Source organism: Cyprinodon tularosa, unplaced genomic scaffold, assembly GCF_016077235.1.
Source record: "Cyprinodon tularosa strain WSP-4 unplaced genomic scaffold, ASM1607723v1 ctg573, whole genome shotgun sequence".
Classification (NCBI taxonomy): domain Eukaryota; kingdom Metazoa; phylum Chordata; class Actinopteri; order Cyprinodontiformes; family Cyprinodontidae; genus Cyprinodon; species Cyprinodon tularosa.
This window is the reverse complement of record NW_024039311.1, coordinates 302,408-323,818: the sequence shown is the minus strand read 5'-3', so window position 1 is coordinate 323,818 and position 21,411 is coordinate 302,408. Positions and strand designations below refer to the sequence as shown.

At 38.3% G+C, this 21,411-nt stretch overlaps 1 protein-coding gene across 1 annotated transcript in view; it reads left to right on the top strand.

Annotated features, from left to right (window-relative positions):
• Window positions 1-13,658, top strand: part of dchs2 (dachsous cadherin-related 2) — a 32,929-nt gene extending 19,271 nt beyond the window's left edge. The window contains exons 11-20 of the mRNA XM_038306142.1: window positions 96-230; window positions 1,058-1,267; window positions 1,765-2,625; window positions 2,708-2,821; window positions 3,865-4,076; window positions 4,162-4,313; window positions 5,813-5,943; window positions 6,054-6,340; window positions 6,893-7,034; window positions 9,505-13,658. Of these exons, the coding sequence (XP_038162070.1) occupies window positions 96-230; window positions 1,058-1,267; window positions 1,765-2,625; window positions 2,708-2,821; window positions 3,865-4,076; window positions 4,162-4,313; window positions 5,813-5,943; window positions 6,054-6,340; window positions 6,893-7,034; window positions 9,505-12,110 (4,850 nt within the window). The 3' untranslated portion in view covers window positions 12,111-13,658. The remainder of the gene's footprint in view (window positions 1-95; window positions 231-1,057; window positions 1,268-1,764; window positions 2,626-2,707; window positions 2,822-3,864; window positions 4,077-4,161; window positions 4,314-5,812; window positions 5,944-6,053; window positions 6,341-6,892; window positions 7,035-9,504) is intronic.
• The last annotated feature ends 7,753 nt before the right edge of the window (window positions 13,659-21,411 follow it).

The following is a 21,411-nucleotide window of genomic DNA, read 5'->3' as shown; positions in this document are numbered from 1 at the left end:
AGGGATAAGACACACAAGCATCTTGATTGATTTAAGCCATTCATCGGTCTATTGCTAAAGACAAAGCTGTTTAAAATCCTGTATCCTTCATCCAGAAGACAATGCTGTGGTGTGGTATAGTCTCCTGCCAGGCCCTGGCTACGAGTTCTTTAGCATCAACCCACATACCGGTCTGATCACCACTACGTCCCACCTTGACAGAGAAAAGGAGCAACATTTTATCCTCAGAGGTACAGCACTCTACTCTTTTCAAACACTGAGGAGCTTATCTTAAAGATTCGAGAAGAAGAGAGTTAACCCTTTGCCTGAGAATCAACACTGCTCATGAGTAAAGTTCTTTGACTGAAATGTTACTATTACGTTATCCGTGCATTATCCTTTAAATGATGTGTTTCTGTAAACATGTTTGTATCTGTTTCTCATTTTTAACCCCTTTTCATACCACAGTAAAGACACCCCTCTACAAGAGGGTAAACCGATGCTACAGGCTGGTTTATAATAAAGGAACTTTAAAGGTGTTGAACTGTATACTGTAGATCCAGCCATGGCCAACTACACCACAGAACCTCCAGCCTCTTGTTTGCTTTTAGTCTCATGTGGGTTCAAGTGGTAATTACCTTCACCCCATCCAGAGGTTGTTAGAGATTTAAAAACGTTTTCAGATGTTTTATAACAATATTTGTACAGTCACCAGTAGGATGAACAATTAAATCCAATAATAAAATCTAATGACAGGAAACACTAAATGTGCTGAAGTTGTGCCAAAATCACACAGGAATTTTTGTCGGGAAATACCAAAATGTATGGTGACAATTATCTCAGCAGGAAAAATATTCAGGGAAAAAGTTATTTTAGGCTATGAAAAGCTGTCCTGATACATATTTTTTGCTATTGTTTCCATAAATTCTGTTAAAGATAAACACTTAATATCTTGGTTGGCAAAGACAAACAGTATTTTACACTGAATACCAAGTTGAACATTCTGTCAGTTGTTTGGTGAACTGTTAAAGTTTCCCTTGTAAAAAAGTGTGTGTTAATTTATTCTTCCTGTCTGCAGTCCAGGCTCGTGACAGCGGCCCTCGCCCTCTGTCAGGGACGGCAACGGTCCTGTGTTCGGTCCTGGATGAGAACGACAACCCTCCAGAGTTCATGCAGCCAATGTTCCAGATCAGCTTGCCAGAAAATCTTTCTCCTGGAGTTATACATGCAGCTCTCGCCTCTGACCCAGATCACGGAGAGAATGGCACCATACATTACTCTATTTTAGGTAGCAAACACACATGTTTCAACTTGATCATAAAGCTGATAATAATACTGTACTGTTAGTTTTTATGAATAAAAGGAGTGGGTTTTATTGTACCATTTGTACATACCTGAGACTAAACTAAGAAAATTTTGAAGCAAAACACCAAGAGCTCAGGAGAAAACATATGTGAACATCAATATCAAGTTTTTGCACAGCTTTCAATTGGATAAAGTTCAGCTTTGACCAGCTCACTCTACCGCATTACCACTACTTTGATATAAGCCATTCCACTGTATCCTTCACTTTTTGTCTAAGGTTGTTGAAAAGCAGCACCTACTTCTCATCATAAAATGTTTTCTGGCTGTGAAAAGTTTTTCCTAAAGAATTGTGCTGTATTTAGCTCCTATATATATATATATATATATATATATATATATATATATATATATATATATATATATATATATATATATATATATATATATTTATGTATTTTTTTTTTTTTTTTTTTTTTTTAGGTGAGGACTACAGGGATAGATTTACCATCAACAGTAAAACTGGTGAGGTTAGCACCCTGCAGGTTCTGGATCGGGAAGAAATGCAGAACTACACTCTTACCATTCAGGCTCAAGATTCAGGTCCCACACCTCTCAGCTCAACCACACAGCTTCACCTTGTTCTTCTGGACCAGAATGACAATGTCCCCTCCTTCAGTCATGAGAACTATCATGCCGTAATCAGTGAGGGTTTACCATCAGGAGCTGAGGTCCTGCAGCTCAGCGCCTTCGATCCTGATGAGGGGCCCAATGGGGATGTGACCTTCACCTTGACAGAGGACAACAGCCATGGGGCCTTTTCAGTGGACCCCTTTACTGGCATTGTTCGCACTACGAGGTCCTTGGACAGAGAAAACCAGGATCAATACACCCTCAAAGCTATGGCCACAGACGCCTCTTCGCAAGGCCCATTGAGCTCTGTGGCATCCCTGAAAATTCATGTGCAAGATGTGAATGACAACATGCCAGTCTGTGACCAGAACCCAATTAACACATGGATTTCTACTAGGACTCAACCAAATGAGGCAGTGACGACAGTGATAGCAACAGATGCTGACCAGGGTGAAAATGGGACGATTCATTTTAGTTTATCTGAAGAGGAAAATCTGTTTGACATCAACACTGATTCAGGAGAGATTTCACTGAGAAGGCGAGTAAGAGAAGGATTCTCTGGAAGAAAGCTGCAGGTCCTGGTCTCAGACCGAGGGCATCCCTCTCTGACCACCACCTGCCTGGTTCTGGTTCATCTGAAAGGAGATCATGAAGGACTTCAGTTCACAAACAAAGTGTACAATGCTACTGTCAAAGAGAACAGCAGAGCAGGTACCTTTTATCCCCTCTGGTGCCCAAACTTTTCTATAAAAATCAAAGAAAACTAAAAAATTTTAACCTTCTGCTGCTTAAGGTACTTGGATTGCAAAGGTGGAGGCCAGTGACGACACCAACAGCAGACAAAGAATAAAATACACAATATTTAGTGGCAACGAGAATGGAATATTCTCCATAAATCATTACACAGGTAACAAACACATTCAAATCTTGCTTTTAAACCTTTTTCATCTTTCAAAGCTGCTGTTGTTGCTTTTATTCTAATTAACTTTAAATAACATCTGTTCATACTGTTTTACATTTTTGAAACATTTTGTCCGATTACACTTGTAAATGTAGGTGAAGTTCGTAAGGTAATCAAACACATTCCTGTTAATACTTTTCCACGATTGAGGAAAATGGATTCACGGTTTCAACATTTTATTTTTTTTAAAAGTCAGGAAAATATTAAGGGTTTGTATCCAACAGTTTTGCATATGTTTGGCCAAATCTTCTCTGCAAAACTCCCTAAGTTGGAGTAAGTGGAGGGTGCTTGTGAATGTTAGAATTCAAACATTCCCCCTGAGTTTTCATTGGAATTGGAACCTGGATCATTTTAACACATGAATATCAGTTACAACTGTGGCTGTATCTTTAGGTAGTCGTTCTGTTGGTAAAACACCTCCTAGTCACAAATCTTTGCCAGCCTCTACCGGTTTGTCTTCTGGACATTAAGCTTCACCATCTCACCATTGCCTCAAACCAGCTTTGTTGAAGAAAAGTTTTCCCATTGTATGAAACTGCCACAATCATATATCATTGTGTCCATTGTTAGTTCAAGCTTCAGATGCAGTGTTTAGAATTACTCTATGCATAGGATTTCAAATGCATCTTCCTCCTCATGTTTAGATGTAGCAAACTACAAAAAAGCCCCTAATGGCCTTCATTCAATGATAGATTTTCTAAGGCCCATTTTCATTAAGGCCAATATCTCGCCCATTTAAACATTTAAAAGGTTTGGTTCTTAAACTGGTCATGATTTTCTTTATTAATGCACTTAAATAGTCTGCACAGTTAAATACCACCATGTAACTACAGACAGAACAATGAATCTACATACATACAGTCTGTGGGTAACCCTATGTACTAAATAGATTTTTGGCAAACTCTGAATTACTTTTTATTAATGCTTTTTTAATAGATTTTGTTTAAAGTGCAGCTTTTTGGTCATCGCTGTTTTTGTACCTGATTTAGGAGAGATCCGATTGCAGAAAGAAAACTCTCTGGACTTCGAAGTGAGCCCTCAGATTCAACTGGTTGTTCTTGCCGAAACGGGACTGCACACAGCTCACTGCAGGGTCTTCATCACTCTGCTAGATGTCAATGATAACCCACCGCTCTTTGAACTCAGGAGCTACAGAACAGCTATTTGGGAAGGTCAAGGGCGGAACACCTATGTCATGCAGGTAAGTACAAATCAGCCATCCTTTAGTTAATTCCAGTAATGTTTGTTTGATTAGTCTTGTTTCATATTTCCTCAATTTAAACCAGGTATTTGCATCTGATGCTGACAGTGGTGAGAATGGAGAGATCGAGTACTCCATTGTGTCCGGCAACATTAATGAGGCTTTTATTTTGGACTCTCTAAGAGGCATCCTTGCCACCAACGTTCTGCTGGACCGTGAAATAACTCACTCTTACAAGTAAGCTGAAGTGGCATGAACTAGGTCAGAAATAACATTTTAGACATTAAAGCATGTGGTTTATTTTAAATGAATAAGAAATGAACAAATGTTGTGATCTACTCACACCACCATTTTCTCCACCTCAGGTATAGAATCATTATATATGTGCTAATTAAATATTTGGTCGGTAAAATATCAAAACAGAAATAACACATCTTGCCAGAAAATGTTAATTCAAGTGTATGAACCTATAGAAAGAAGACAAATTATTGACATGCAAATGAAGAAATATTACTAAAACATGCAAGAATCTGCTAAACCTTTCCTCCATTTAAGAAGAAAAATATCTCAGTATTGAATGTTAAAATAAGTATTAAATATTGGACTTTTATAGTTTGGAACTGCCTCTGTCTGTTTCATGTTTCTTTTCTCCTAAATATAAAATATACAATTTAAGAATCCCTTTTTGTACATTTGGAAGTAGGTACCAACATTATCCATACAAATATACTGTGTTTGCATACTTTGTAGAATGAAAATCTTAGTTACAGCTAAAAGTCTTTTTGGGTTTGTTTCTGACAACTATCCACATCTAGACACTAGAATTTTCATTTGTGCTTGTAAAATAACTCAGAATCAGCTAAAGGGAGTGTGCATGTACTTGGTTCAATCCCAAAAGCCTGCACTCTGAGCAAAACCCTTAACCTACAATGCTCGCTGGGCGCCAAACAATGGCAGCCCACTGCTCCCCAAGGGGATGGGTCAAATGCAGAGAGTTCATTTTTCCATTGTGAGATCAATAAAGTTGTTTTTCTATCCTTTTCTTTTCCTTTCTTGATAGGACAAGATAGATAGAGAGCTTTAGCAAACATATATTTTCAAGTTTAGGTTGGGTTCCAATCAATAAGGTCATATTTGTAGAAACCAAGACTTATAGTTAATATATTATTTTACCTTAGCTCTGGCTTTATGAACACCTCCACGGTGATCATGATTTCTCTTGAAAACCAATTCAGAGGAGTTGCAGTTGTAACATTATCTGACCATTGTCAGATAACAGATTTAAGAGTGCTCCTAAATGAGGCGTTTAAAGTTAGTGATATTATTTATGACCTAACATTACTTTGAATTCTTAATCATTTTATCCCTCACCTGTGTTCCTTGGCCTTCATAATGCTACTTTCTTACTAAGGTTATATGACAAATCTCTCAGTTCATGAAAAAACGCAAATTTACACTGAGGTAAATTCACACACAGGGGCCTTTCTACTAGTGAGGTGTCTTCTATGGGCAGTTGTTGCACTGGAATGAAGGAGCTGAATAAAAACACAATAAACTTCTGAGATGATTTTCCTTTTGCTTCAGATTTATGCACTGCTTTATGTTGGTCTCTTACATAAAATGCCCATAAAATACAGGAATGTTTGTGGATATAAAGACAAAAGTACTTTTGCAAAAACATGAACATAATGAACATAATCAAATCTTTACACATTTTTATTCCATTTTTATTCCAGGCTTATTCTGCAGGCAGTGGACAGGGGAAAGCCTCCTCTGAGTAGCACCGCCACAGTCAGGGTCCAAGTGGTGGATGTTAATGACAACAGCCCTGCCATACCACCAATGGAGCCCGTGTATATATCTGAAAGTAGGCCTGATCTGTTTTCAGAACACCTGTTGTCAAATAGTTTAATGACAGAGTTGAAGCTATGACGAATCTGGATCCATCTTTAACAATAATGTTTATTTTCTCTTCAGATCTACCAGTAGGTTATGTGGTCACCCAGGTGTCTGTGAATGATGTTGACCTCAGCTCAACCATCACCTTCAGTTTTTCAGACAACAGTAGCACCAGCAATCCCTTCGCTATCGACCGCTACACAGGTGCTATCACGCTGACTCAACCTCTTGACTATGAGGTGGAGACGGACTATACTCTGACAGTGTGGGCGTCAGACTCGCTCCATGAGACAAGTGGAGAGGTTGCGGTTCGAGTGCTAGATGTCAATGACAATTCTCCGGTCTTCATACAGGTCTCCTATCAGGTATGAAAAAAGATTATAACAGGATTAACATAAGGTTCATGAAGTTAAGTTTTTATTCTGTTATGATAAGTTATTACTAATCATTTTCACTTGCTAACAATAAATTGTGACTTAATGGCTCTTTAGTTAAACACAGAAAACTATACATGTCAAAAATAAAATAATTTTTTGTTAATTTACAACTTTAACGCACTCTCCATCTAGATATAACTCAACCATGCATGTCTTATTTACTTTTTCCAGTTTAAAAAAACAAAACCTCTAATTTCTAGCACCTGGATGCTGCTTGATTGCCTTGATTTTGTTGTTGTTGTTGTTTTGTTGTTTGTTTGTTTTTTTACAACAGCTAAACTAGATTTAACTATTCTTTCTTTCACAGTGATTAAGTAATGACCCATTACTGTGTTTCATGTTGGAAATTTGGTTTTATTTCCTAGTTTTCCAATCTGGTAATGACCCAGGCTTTATAGTATTTGACAAACCTTAATTAGAAGCTGGAACATTTTATATTGACCGTTTTATTTTATTTCCGTTGTATATTTTCTGTTTCAGGTAGAGGTGTCAGAGCTGGCCTCAGAAGACACTTTAGTTGTGACCGTTGCTGCTGATGATAAAGACTCTGGTCTCAATGGCAAGATCAGCTACAGACTGCTTTCATCTCCTCTTAATGCCTTTTATATCCATCCAGACAATGGTAAACAATATATTTTATAACCGTAATTTCTGTTTTATAAACATATAGATCTGTATAGATCTGTAACTTTTCGGCACTTGATTTGTCATATTTGTCTATACATTTAGTTTCTGACATTATGTCAATCTTTCTCAGTTGTGAGCAGCTTAGTATTCAACACCAATGGGTACACAAGCATATTATCTAGTGTGTGTATTTTCAGGTCTTTGCAAACTGTTAAACCAAAAACATTTAAGGGCCAAGGGCAGTTGTGGGGATACAGTATCTTAGAAAATCTAGCTTTGGTCTTATTCCACCTTTAAAAAAAATATGAAAAATACTAAAACCATCTATTTTTCTTCAGTTTGGCCTGTCTTTGTTTAGTAGAAAGAGGATTCATGCTACTATGTTTCTGCCCCGAGTTCATTGTGCAATGAAAATGATATGTATTAATTTAGGAAGAGGCCCATGAATAGAAATGTCCTTGAACAATAACTAAAAGTTTATGGTTACATCCATAAACCAAACACAGTCTTTTCTGTCCCAACAAACGTTTTGTTTTTCTGCATTCATGTGTTCCTCAGTGGAAGGTACTGCTCCATGAGGCATGTGTTCATCATGTACGCAAGTTTAAGTGGCAGTGAAGTGGAATAAGAAATGTTTCAGAGAAACTCTTTGATGCTCTCCCAGAAGAAAATTGCTTTTGCAGTCCGCACATGGTATTCATTTGGAAGGTTTTTCACAGGACATGAGGTTGCACTGCAATGACTTCTGCAATCTTGATGCAACTCCAGGAACGCAAAGCCATACATTCTCTTTTTTTCTTTGAAAGCAAAATAAACCCAGTGATAATCTACACATTTATTTAAATGCAGTGTTTTAAATTAACAGTTTTCAAAAATGTGTCCTTTTAGTCTCAGTTAGACTCTTTATAAGACTTTTACCAGTTACTTCTTCGCAGTTTTATATAGCGAATGCTTAAAGTTTACTGAATTATCATGAGAATACATTTATGAACATCTACGTCTTATTAAATTAGGGATGCACTGTGGATATTATGATCTTCTCTGGCCAGTTCCAATCTGACTCATTTCGGCGTTTGTTGCTATCAAGTTTCAGTCCAATACTTTCTCTTGTATCCCAAGTGTTGTATAGGACCCATATGCGGCCAATCGGAAGGAGCTACATTGAATGCCAAAAAGTTTCCAGTAATAAAGGTTGCTGAAAGGTTTCCAATAATGAGAACATATGTCAATGTCCAAATAAAAAAAACAACTAACAAAAAAACTGTAAATTATCAGGCTCAGAAACATCGCAGGGAGATTTATTAACAGAACCGGAGAACAGAGACAACTGAGAACATTAAATGAGGAAAAATGCATTAAAAGAAGCAAATGGTAAAAATACAGGAACCACAATATGGGGAGAACAAAACATAGAGCATGTCTCAGTAAGAGAATGCTAAATAGACAAACACAGAATAAGGAGTGACAAAGTGACTGAAAAGAGGAGGTAATAAATATATAAATTATAAGAGTTGACAGGCTACTGCAATTAAACAAGACCTAACAACAAACTATATTCATACGAACTCTTGTCTCTGACAACATATATTTGTGGAATTTCTAAAAACCCTTGGATCATTGTACTTTAAACATTCTCAGTGGTTTTCTTGGTTTATTGCTGTTTTTTAGAGATTTGCAGCCTAAAACTAAAGACTGCAACAGTTCATCGCTTAAAATGAAAAAAAGCTAACAAAGATAATTTGCAGTGGGGATTTATTGGTGGTATTGCTGGCCTATTCCCTGAGAGCTACTACAAAATAATAATACTAATTAAGCCAATAATAATAATTATTAGCTAAACGCTAAAATATAATAACAATCTGCCACAAGCTTTCAGGTATTGTAGTGCAGATCTACAAATGCTATCCAGAATTTGGTGAGAGATGTGACTTCCAAAGTTAGTATTGGCTTAATACTGCATTCTGCTGATAGTTATGGCGACAATCTAACAGGAAGTTACTACATGCCCTTCAATGAATGCGGACACTAAATGGTGAGCAAACAGTGTCAATAGTTTGGGTTGTTTTGATGGTTTAAAAAAACGGGACTGCAGCTAAAAAATTTCCTAAGCACAACAAAATCTTGTATAACAAGTGGAGGACAGGTTGAAACCTACCAGATCCAAAGACATGATGGGGAAGGATTGAGACCCTTACAGAAATAACATTAATGATGCAGACTTAAAAAGAAAATTTAAAATTTGAACTCAATCATCTTGTTATATCACAGCAGATATATTGTAAACTGTATTGATACATTTTTATTTATTTATTTATTTATTTTTTTTTATCCTTTATTTAACTAGGTAATACCCATTGAGATTAAAAATCTCTTTTGAAAGGGAAACTTGGCCAAATGTATTGTGCAACAAGAAATTAAATAATCTGAATAACATCAGTCTGCCCTTACATATTCTGTTATTATAGGTTCCATTTTCACCAAGATGCCCCTAAGGACCATTACAAACAGCAACCTGCTCCATCTTCTGGTCGAAGCAAGAGATGGAGGCGATCCCATAAGATCCACAGTCACCTCTGTGGATCTGGTGATTCTAGACTCAAATGACCATCAGCCTTTGTTTCACCAGGATGTTTACACACTCACCATCCCTGAGGATACATCTCCAGAAACAACCCTGCTCACTCTTTCTGCCCAGGACGAAGACTGTAGTCCAGCAAATTCCCATTTGGACTATGCCATAATCAGTGGAAATCAAGACAAACGATTCTGTTTAGAAGAGAAAATGATTACCATTGAAAATCAAATTAAAAAAGTAGGGAGGCTAGTTTTGTGTAAATCTCTAGACCGTGAAACAACTCAATATTATGAACTCACAGTAAGTGTTTCTGATCGAGGAATACCCCCCCAGAATAGTTCATCAATTGTTAAAGTGACTGTAACAGACTGCAATGACAATGCTCCTGTGTTTTCCAGCACAGAGTACCATACACAAGTGAGTGAAAATGTCCTGATAGGAACCAGTTTGGTCCAGGTCAGCGCTTGGGATCCGGACCTGGGCATCAATGGCCTTGTGAATTATGAAATTATTTCTGGGAACAGTAAAGGCCACCTTAAGTTGGACCCCCAGTCTGGTATTTTAGTGGTCAATCACTCCCTTGACTATGAGGAAGATTTGAAATATATCCTCACTATCAAGGCAACTGATGGGGACCAGACATCAGAAAACCATAATGTGGCTTTTACAGTTGTCTCGATAGAAGTTCTGGATGAGAATGACAACACCCCATACTTCATGTTCCCGACAGTTATATGTTCAGTGCAGGAAAACCTCCCAGCATTTACGCATACATGCTCTGTCCAGGCTGTTGATAAGGACTCAGGTCCTTATGGCCAGCTGACCTATTCAATATTGTCCTCTTGCTTCATGGATTATGGCAGCAGAAGCCCAGAGAGGAAGGACGCCTTTACCATTGATGGCCTTACTGGCGACATTCTCACCAGACAAACTTTTGATTACGAACGTGAGACTGAATACTGCTTTGTAGTGGAGGCCAGAGACAAAGGTGACAAATCCGCAACGGTGAAAGTCCAAGTGGCAATAAAGGGAATGGATGAATTTAGTCCCATTTTCACTCAAAAAAAGTACCACTTCCCTCTTCCAGAAAACACTGTGACTGGGGAGACAGTTGGTTACGTGATGGCAATGGACCATGATGGAGGGGTAGATGGGCTGGTAGAGTACTCGCTTTTGACGCCATCTCCATTTTTTTCAGTTAACAAAACAATTGGAGCTATTTTTGTGTCTGGTCCTGTGTATCGCACACAAGCCAGCCATGCCAGCAAAGATATAGTGGAACTGGTTGTGTCTGCAGGTAGTCCCAAATTGGGTTCTAGAACCACAACTTGCCTGGTTTTTGTGAATATCTCCAGCTCAGCTGAAGCCCTAGTTGGGGTTCATTTTGATTCCCACATACTTAGTTTGGGTGTGTCACTTCTTCTTTTCCTTTTTGTCCTTGTCATCTTTGGAGGCATAGTTTTCAGATGCAATATTAAAAAAGCCGCCCTGAAAAACGCTGGTGCCAGTACTGAGCAGTTTAACCATGGTACTGACTTATCCAGGGAATCCAACAGCCAGATGCAAAGTGTAATTTCCTTGGAGGAGTTAACACCACCTGTAGGTTTTGTTGCGAAGAGAGAAGTCTCTAACTCATACATGCAGTCAGATTCAAGTGGCCGTGGATCGGCGGAGGGTGAGACAGCTGAAGACCAGGAAATTAAGTGGATTAATGAGTTTCCCTGCTATAAAAAAGATGACTTGAACATGCAGAAACCTAAGTATCCCATATCAATCTTACCAGTTGACAACATCTCCTGCCACTCTATTGATGTAGGACCAGAATATATTTCATCTCTTAGTAAATGTTTATCCAAGGGCATAGCGAGCACAGAAAGTCTCCACCATTTCAAAGAGGAGGGAGGAGGGGAGGGATTGCTGCCTGCTGTTCTCAGGGTGAGAGATTTAGAAGAGTCCATGGGGGCAAAAGGGTATGCCCCCCTCTCCATGGCTCAAGTCTCTGCAGATTCCCTGACATCACTTGTCTGCCTTGAGGAGCCCCTTGATGGTAGCTACAGCTGGGGTTTGCATTTAGACTGGGAACCCCGCTTTCAAACTCTTGCTGCTGTATTTTCTGATATTGGAATGCTCCCTGATGAGGAGCTTCAAGGAGGCCATGAGGACTTTGCTACAGAGTCAAGCTCTCTGATGTACCCACCACCTCTCATAACCGGAATTGCTCAGCCAGGCATTCGGACTGTTCCACCGAGGAAGCCTGGACGAGTGCCAACATTGATCAGGAAGCCTTCCTACCCCAAATATGCTTATTCTCCTTTAGCCAGGAACAGAGGATTTACCCCGTCAGCTATGACACCCACCTTTACCCCATCATTGTCCTCTCTCACCATAAGAACCCCTAGCTCTTCACCAGTTGTGTCAGACACAGGAGTGGGGGGGATCAGACTCGACTCAGGGCCCCATACTGCAAGTCTTTTAGAAGCTGAACTTCAAGTGTAGAGTACAAATCCAGTGCTCCACAGATCACTCGAAAAACTCTGGTGATGCACAGTCTGAGTTCCTGACATTTTAAAATGTGCCGGACTTTTCATTTAGTATTGTTCCGATGTCTGTTTTCTATGAAACCATTCTTAGAACAAAAGTGAATTTTATAAACCACACAACACTTTTATGCTGCAGTGAGCAAACCATAAGTAAGTTCCAGCTTGGAGTGTAAGCAGCTCAGTGGCACCTGGTCTGTCACAGCCTGATCCACCCTTACTACTGGTAAACATAGGCTATCTATCAGACTGCTCCGGACTGTCAATTCAAGTAGAATAAAGCATCGCACCACATTATCTGAACATAATAGTTTTTCTTTTTTCCACTACAGCTAAGACAGTATGTAACTATAGCATAACATTAATGCACCATTACTGCTTATATTGGTGCTCCTTTGCAGACAGCACATATCATCTGCATGTTACTTTAAAATCTCTGCTCCTTACTTTTAGTCTTAAAGTCACATAACTGTTATGGTTTAGGCCGCTACACTAAATGAGAGCTGAGCAGTTTGTTCGTACTCTCGAGTCAACAAGAACCAAAAAAGATTAGTTTTGCCTCTGATGAATATACTTACCGGTAATAAGAACCTCAGCTGTCAAACTCATAGAATGTCCTATCCACAGTAGCTTACAACCCGCCTGTGAAAAAACAACAGCAACACAGGGCCAGACTGGCCATTCTTTTCAGATTACTAAGAAGAGTAAAACAAATTGGTTTATATTATGTATTTAGAAGATGTATATTACAAATGTTCATATTTTCTCACCACCTCTACCAGTTGATCCTCAAACTATTGATCACAATTCCGTAAAAGTTTAAAAAACAATCCACTGGACTTGGTTTCCAAGATTTGAAGACGTTTCGCTACCTCTCCAGGAAGCTTGATCACAATAGTTTCCATGTATTGATTGCTGGACCTGAAATAAAGGAGTACACGTCTGACCTAAAAAAAGGGAGGGGGATCATACCGGCTTTTTCTGCATAACAACGCATATCCAGATAATGACCCATCACATAGTTGTTCTCACACAAGCTGTGATAAGGAAGTTCTGTCCAGGCAAGTCAAGGTCAAGCAGCAAGAACCAACCGGACGGGGCTGCAAGAAAAAAAATTATGTAATTTTGTTCTTGCAGCTGTAAGATTAACAAAAAAACATCTTACTTATGATGTATAGAGCAGCTTTAAGTCTGGCCTAAATGCAGAGTTACTGAGGAAGGGCATTTAGTATATTACATCTTTGGTTGCTTTCATAACTGGCATCTTTAGTAAATCTGAACTAATAACTTTAAATAGCCTGAAATAAAGCCTGTTTTGAATTACATTCTTTGAAAAGCTACAATTTTAACATGCCCAGATGGTTATGTTAAACAGTTAAAAGAATGTGCTGTGTAAACATTTACAAAATGAAACACTTTTTATTGCCATTCTGCAGTTGGTTTCAATGATAGGTTAAAGTTTTAACAACCAAAAAAAAAACACCTTTTTTTATTGTGTTCTCTGAAATTTTTTTTTAAATACTATACAAAAAATCCAACACAATTAGGTCCAGGTGATTTTATCGTTTTATATCATAGGTCTATTTTGATGTTATACATGTATACAGTAGGGCAGTAAAGGAGTTTCAATGTTCTCAGAATAAACACAACAAAGTACACATTGTACAGATTTAAGAGAAAAATTATGTTGTTTGACTGTTCATAAAGTCCAGATTTTTTGCTTCATGACTTCAGATTATCTGTTTTGCTTATCTGTTGATTCTGTGTGCTGATAAATGCACTTATTTTTTCTAACATTCTTTATCAATATCCAGCACTTTATGTAAAAATTGTATATATGTTTTGACTTTGAATATGAATACATTTGCTAAGAAATTTCAAATAAAGACACTCTAAAAAAAGTGTAATGTTTTGTTTTAATTACTTGTATTTATTTATATAAAATTTTTATCCTTGGTTGGCAGCACAACACTTCCAAATTAAGCAAAGTCAAACATACAGGTTAGTTTAGATTTTGATTTTTTTATAGAAATTTTGATGATTTTAATTAAGACAATTCTGTGACTAATTTTAAGACAATTTTCTTTTTAGCACTTGGCGTATGTAAATATTTTAAATCTAACATCACCAACCACAGCCCTACTGGGCCATTGACAGACATCTAAATCAAAGTAAAAATACTTAACATTTGCAGCTAAAAAACCCATATATTCTGTTTATACACTACCAGTGGTGTAGTCCAGCCTACCAGCGTATATGACATATTATCACTTTAATATCTCTTAGATTTACATATAACTACATACAAATGCATATTTTCCCCTGTTGCATCTTCTCGTTAATAATCATCATCTCTGTGCATTTTTATGTTCCTTAATGTCAAGTACTTTTTGTTATGAGATGCTTAGGGCTTTGTATTGCACTTTAGCAAACTGCAGTGATCGAGATCTTTCGCTAAACTGGCAACAAATAAGCCCTCTTCATTTAGTTTATATCTCCATAGTGCTACCAATGTGAGAAAATTGCCATTAAAGGAGCTTTTATCAAACATTACAATTCTGTCCATGTCAAAATAGTTACAATAGTTACATACCGGGACTTTGAGGAGGAAAGATGGATGGATGGATGGATGGATGGATGGATGGATGGATGGATGGATGGATGGATGGATGGATGGATGGATGGATGGATGGATGGATGGACGGATGGATGGATGGACGGACGGACGGATGGATGGACGGATGGACGGACGCACGGACGGACGGACGGACGGACTCACTCACCTGGCCTGTTAACCACCTCCTTCCTGATTCCAACCTAGTAGGCCATTTGTTTCCTGTCAACTGTGCTCAGTGGCTCCTGTTCTCATGTAAAATCTCTTGCTACTTGGATGAGTTAAAGCCCCAAGGATGTTTTTTCTATTATTAGTTTTGCCACAGGCAACCTTTAAAGGAGCACTAACAAAATTTTAGCACTAGGTCTGCTGCAGCGGTGGGAGTTGCTCCCCAAAAGAGGCTCAATGTTTAAATAAACCTGAATTGTTGCATTAGCAAATGTTTAAACACATCCTTACAACAACAACAAACAGCTGCTGTGAAGCACTCTGAAATAATAAACTCTAGAAACCATGACAAGAGTACAGCACAAAAACCAAATACCAAATGATTGCTTTTACCTCTCTCGTCTGAGTCTCATTGGGAAAACCTCCCCGTTTTCTGGTCACTGCCAGTCAAAAACCCTAAAGTAGGTTCTGCCAATCAGCATCGAGCAGCCAGCTTCATGTCCCACTCCATAGACCCCGCTGAGAGGCTTAGCCCCACTGGAAGTGACATATTTTTGCATGTTATCCAATCAGGGCCTTCTTTCTTGCTGCTGGCATCAATACACAGAGGCTCAAGCCTAGTTGGGGATTACTCAAAGAGACTGACAGACAATGTTCTGCTTTGTTTCAGAGCAGAAGGGAGATTGTATTAGATAGCGGGGCTCAACACCTGATTTATGCGCAACACTCTCATAAAATTGTCAGCCTCGGGGCTGATCCGGGATACCAAGCAAACAGAGCGACCGAACCCGACCCGGTGACAGTAGCCTGGACAACGACGGCCCTGTGCTACCCCCCGCCTGCCTGGTAAGGCTGGCTCGCTGCTCCAGTCCGTCAGGGTTTCTGGACCAGCCCCGGAGCTGATGGCTCGGTTCGAATGCCCGGTCCGGTCCAGTCAGCGACCCTGCAGACCCCCCCCCAAAAAAGTGTCCTCCTTTTCAGAAACCCAACTCTGGTCACCATAGATTTGCTAGTATTGCTATCAACAGCTTAGTGACAAAATAACACTTACAGCTTGTGATGGCCTTATGGTTGGAACAGCCCCTCATTGCAGGGAAAGAAGTTTAGCAAATCCTGCATTGAACTGTCCAAGATTTTGAAAGCTGTCTTCGGTAAAATGCTTAGAGCAAATGAACAGCTGAGCATCAAACTTTGCAGGGATCTTCTGATAAACCAAAACAATTAATGCTTGTTGAGTCTTCAGATCCTTGGGATCGTTACTCCATGCAGCCTGGAATACTGCATTTACACCCGTGGTTTTGGCTCATTTTCAATAAAGAAACTGCCTGCTTTGTAATTATTGTAGAAGTAAACCCAACTGTAGGCTAAACAGCTAAACTAGTTTGTTACATCTACCTATATTCATGTTCTTGGGCCAGTGAACCAGTGGGCTGGTCTGTATGTCAATTTTGGGCCGTGACAAAAGTACAGGCCAGAACCAAATAAGGCAGCATCCCCGAATTTGATGTCAATTCGGGGCTTTGTTTGGATTCCCCCGTTTTATCGTGGAAGTTTAGAATTGTGAGATTTGCAGAAAAAGGAGGTGTCGGTGGGGTTTAAACTTCTCTGTATGTCCATTACACCCACTGAACTATCGTTATTCATCTATGACAATGTAAACTCGGTTTTGCATTCTGACCTCTTTAAGTTGCATCAGCATCCACACTGCAAGAGAGGAAGTATTAAACAGATAAATAACTCTAAACTACCCAAAAGTGTATTTTAACCGGTTTTGAACAGGTTGCAGAATGGCATCTGAATTTATTTTTAAGGGGAAAATGTAGCACAGCTCAGTATTGCAGCACAACACTTCATTACACTTTGTCAATTATGCAGCATGCATTTTAAAAAGTGTCTATCTTTCTATCTATCTTTCTATTTAACTTTATGGAGTCTAAACTCAGAGCCTTCAATGTTGAAAAGTGTAGAGTATAATTCAATATAAGTAGAGCAGTTTGATGTTGTTTTTATTGCACTCTTTCCAAGTACAACTTGTAGATGTGTTTCAAGTTTATGGCAGGAGATTATAAATTCCATCTGTTGCTGCAGTGAGTGAATGTTCTGAAGCTGTCTTTTATGAAAGATGGTGAAGATTATAGGCTAAATTGAGATGGGGAAAAATAAAAACAATATGCAGAAAGAAACTGGGCACTTCAAAGGATATTTTCTCAATGTTTCACACACATTAATCTTTCTGAGGTAAAAAAAAACAATGTTTATTTTAATTTCACAGGCATGAGTTTGTCATTGTGCAACTGATTAAATTTCTATCCAAAAAATATTTCTATTTTGCTATGAAATGTCTTGACGGAAACGTCTAGAATATAAAAACTTGCATAACTTTGCTTTTTTTTGTTGTCATCTTTGAAATGCGAGTAGAAAATGTTTTTCCAAAATGAGCCTTGGAAAATATTTAGTCATAATGCAGTGTTACGAGGGCTGATATACTTCTCCAGCCCCCTAAGCGAAAATCTAATTTTATTCTTTTGCAATCTGTCAGTGTGCTGGTCTTTATTTACTGGAACACATTTTGAACCAATCAAACTGTCATTACAAAGACTGAGCAGAGATTTTTTTTATATTGATTCACCAGACTTTTTTCATACGACACAGATAAGAAATAACAGTTTGTCTTCAGTTACTTGCCTTAATTGCCAAAGTCATTAAGTTGTAACACATGCAGTTTGACATTTCACTGTGTCATTAATTCATACACTTTTTTTTAAACTTGTGTTTTTATTAAAGCATTTAAATAACTCACCAAAATACTATTGTTAGGGTGGGACTGGAAGAGAACTTTATTCCTTTATTTTATAGGACCAGGCTGTAAATCGTTACTCCACAGTGGCTTGGGATGATGCCAAAATTCAAAATATGTTGACTTAAGAGGTCAGTTGTCAGAGTTTCTTCGGAAAAGATACCTAAGCCCCTTTTACACAACCCCTTTTGAAACCGTGCCCAGATCGGTCTGAGCACAGTAACCGAGATAACTGTTGAGTGTAAATGGCATGCAAACTGAACGGGACTGCACCAGACATATTCGAACCGCGCTAACATGCTACTAGTTCATCAATAGGGCTCAGCGCAGTTCAGTTCAAGCCGGTTCTCAGATAACAAAGAGCGCATGAGCAGACCGCGTCTTATAGTCAGCCTCCATAATCATGACATTTTAGATATTCATATAAATACTAGATTCCCTTCCATGCCACATGATTTCCTGTGATGATTCTGCTTAGCAGTGTGATGAACCACAACATCTGTCATTTTTTTTCTATGTCTGTACAGTATGCCCTGACTAGACTATCGTTTGTCGTATCCACTTCCCAAAAGCCGACTCTGTCAAATAAATTCACCAAAGGCTGCCTTCTTTGCCTGACTCTCCGCAAATAAAGAAATATCATTATTATAACCAAACTGCCTGTATGTTACGGGCACCGCCATGTTGATTTGCTTGTTTTAGAGAGCAGTAGTACCATAGATCCTCACTAGGAGGCGAGGAACCGTGCTAGTTTGATATGTACCGGTAAATGGTCTTAAGGAACCAAGCTCGGCACGGTTAACTGGTCCAAACTCGGCACGGATCAGTTTCAGAGGGATATTGTAAATGGGGCATAATTTAATAACAGCTGAATTCTGAAATTTCAGTTTAAGAAAAAAAGTACACTGTGTGCCTTTTTAAGTAAAAAATCCTGATTAAAAGTTATTAGTCATTCTTCCCAAATATACAACTTTAACCTTAAATGAACAGAAGTCAATATGTTAACATGTGGTGATGTTAAGGTTTATAGTTTTATATTACTATTTTTAAAGACTCTGTGGTGTAGATATTTAGGTTTTTGACTTCAAAGCAAGGGACATAGGTTTGAACCCCAGGTACTTAATGAGAGTCATCTACCCTTAAAATCTTCATTAACCTACTATCCTTTTAATGCCACATACACAAGTTCACTAGCAGAAAACTTGAGCCTAGCACAGGTCATCTGTGTAAAAGGGTACAGGCATGGCTCTGTCCTGTATGGTGTTGAATTTTGGGACCCAGCAGTCTGCACAGTAGCAGAGATGGCAAAAGTACGGTACTCACTTTCCCTACTTGAGTAAAAGTACAGATACTTGTGTTAAAAAATACTCTGGTAAAAGTGGAAGTACTGATTAAACTTCTTTACTCAAGTAAAAGTAACAAAGTACAGGCTTGTAAATTTACTTAAAGTATAAAAGTAAAAGTAGAAACCACTTATTTCATGCCGCTGCCTACATTTTAAATGGATGTCTGCCAATAGGACTAGATCTCTGTTGTGTTCATTTTCAATCATCTCGTCGTCCATACTACTATGCTAACGCCACCGCCACCAAGCTGCAATGATTTGTCGCAAATGAATACCGCCGAATCTGTCGATTCATCTTGTAGTGGTGCGTCAAATGCAACGTAGATTCCCATCCAATTAGATTGAATTTGGTATTGATGACGTGAAAAATAATAACTGTAACTCCATTGAAATGATTCAAAACTAAAGTAACGAGACAACTTTTTTAAAATGTAAGGAGTAGAAAGTACAGATATTTGTGTAAAAATGTAAGGAGTAGAAATAAAAAGTCGCCATAAAAATAAGTAGTAAAGTAAAGTAAAAATATCAGAAAAATCTACTTGAGTACAGTAACGAAGTATTTGTACTTCGTTACTTCCCATCTCTGCACAGTAGTAAGGTGGTACCGCTGCAGGTACTTGACAGGAAAAAATGAAATATTTCTTTAATTCCTTCCACACATGCAAATGTCTATTTTTCAAACTAAGAGAAACAGCAGTGACAAAAATACCTTTAACAGTAACAATGTCCACATAGAAAATCAAGTTAGTTTTTGAAGCCACAAGTTACTTTGGTTGGCCCTCACAGCTAAGTGCCCTCGCAGCTTGACCTGCGAATCAGGACGTCCATTCCTCAGCCAGCAGGTCTAAAATCAATCCTTCAATAACGTTCTAGCTGCTGCCTGTTTTCTGGGGGTGGAGCTTTACTGATATCACCAAGTCACCCCTCTGACAGAATAACACTGGACATTTAACTCCTATGATGGCTTTCGATCATCTGGCAAAATTTGTCAGTCAAAGTGCTATAAAGCCAGGATTTCAGGTGGGGCGAATGAGGCATGATTAGGATACAAGCAGTGGAGAGGTAGATGGAAACAATTATTTAAGTAACTGCAGCACAGAGACAAAACGGGGCAGACAGAAGAGGTACAGAAAAACTGAATCATGACCTGCTTACTCGATAAAGAAACTACAGCAATAAGTCATTCATCACAGCCTTTTTTTCAATAAGCTCAAGTATGTTACAAGATAGAAAATATTTTAACACCTTTGTCAAAAATCTGCCTTTTTTTAATCAGCTGGTAAAGCAAATGGTCTCGCAGATGAGTATGTAGTGTAGCGGCATTGACCAGATAGAGGAGAGAGTAAACTATAAGAGAGGGAGATAGGAAACACTTCAAATGTCAGTGATAAGTGTAATTCACATTTTACTTGGATTTTATATTTATCTCTATGGCCCCAGGGACCCAAAAAGATGTCTTTGGTTATTAAATGGAATGATATTAATTTGTAAAACAGACATTGTACTTTTTTACAGATAGCTAAGACAATATACAGTCAATAGAAAAAAATGTTTTTAATATAAGCTTACAGTTAAACCTAAAGGTATAAGTTCTGTCATGTACAAGTTGCTATATTTTGTGGCATGGTTTTAATGTCGTGCTGAGTTTTTATTTCTTGACACTAAAGTAAATTTATATGTCTGAAGAGTCATTATATTGTAAGAGTAGTTTATTGTTTTTGAGAGTTACATCCAACTGGTTTCATTTATTGTCCTATTGGGGCCTGTTCATGTGTTTACTTCAGTCGGTCTGGTTTACTGGTTTTCTACCGGACCTGGTTCTGAGTCATCACACCTGTAATGTCTGTTTAGCAGTCTTTTTATTTAAAGCAGCTTGTTTTCAGCTGCTCCTTATCAGATAATTGCTTCTTTAATGTTTTTCTCATGAATTTTGCTCGTCTTGGATTCTCTTGGATTCTCTGGTTTTATGTTTTAGGGATTCTGTTTACTTTGTTAGCTCTTTCTGCTGTGATGTCCGGCAGTTGGGGCGTCTTCTAGCAAACATCCCTTTTCACAACACAGGGAATGATGATTGGTTTCATGTTTCTTTTTCACAGCCCAAAGGTGAAACAGACACAGCTAGACTTAGATTCCCATTCAGTTCTCCTGAAAAGTAAAAATCATGAACAAATACATTAAATGAATAGATTAGGTTTGATAAATAATCATTAAAACAATGCCTTTAAGAGTTTTAATAAAAATCCCCGCACTAGGAATTACTTCAAGGGTTAAAATTGATTGATATGTAAAATGAAGTCACAACTTGTAGTGAAATTTAATGTCAAACAACATTGATG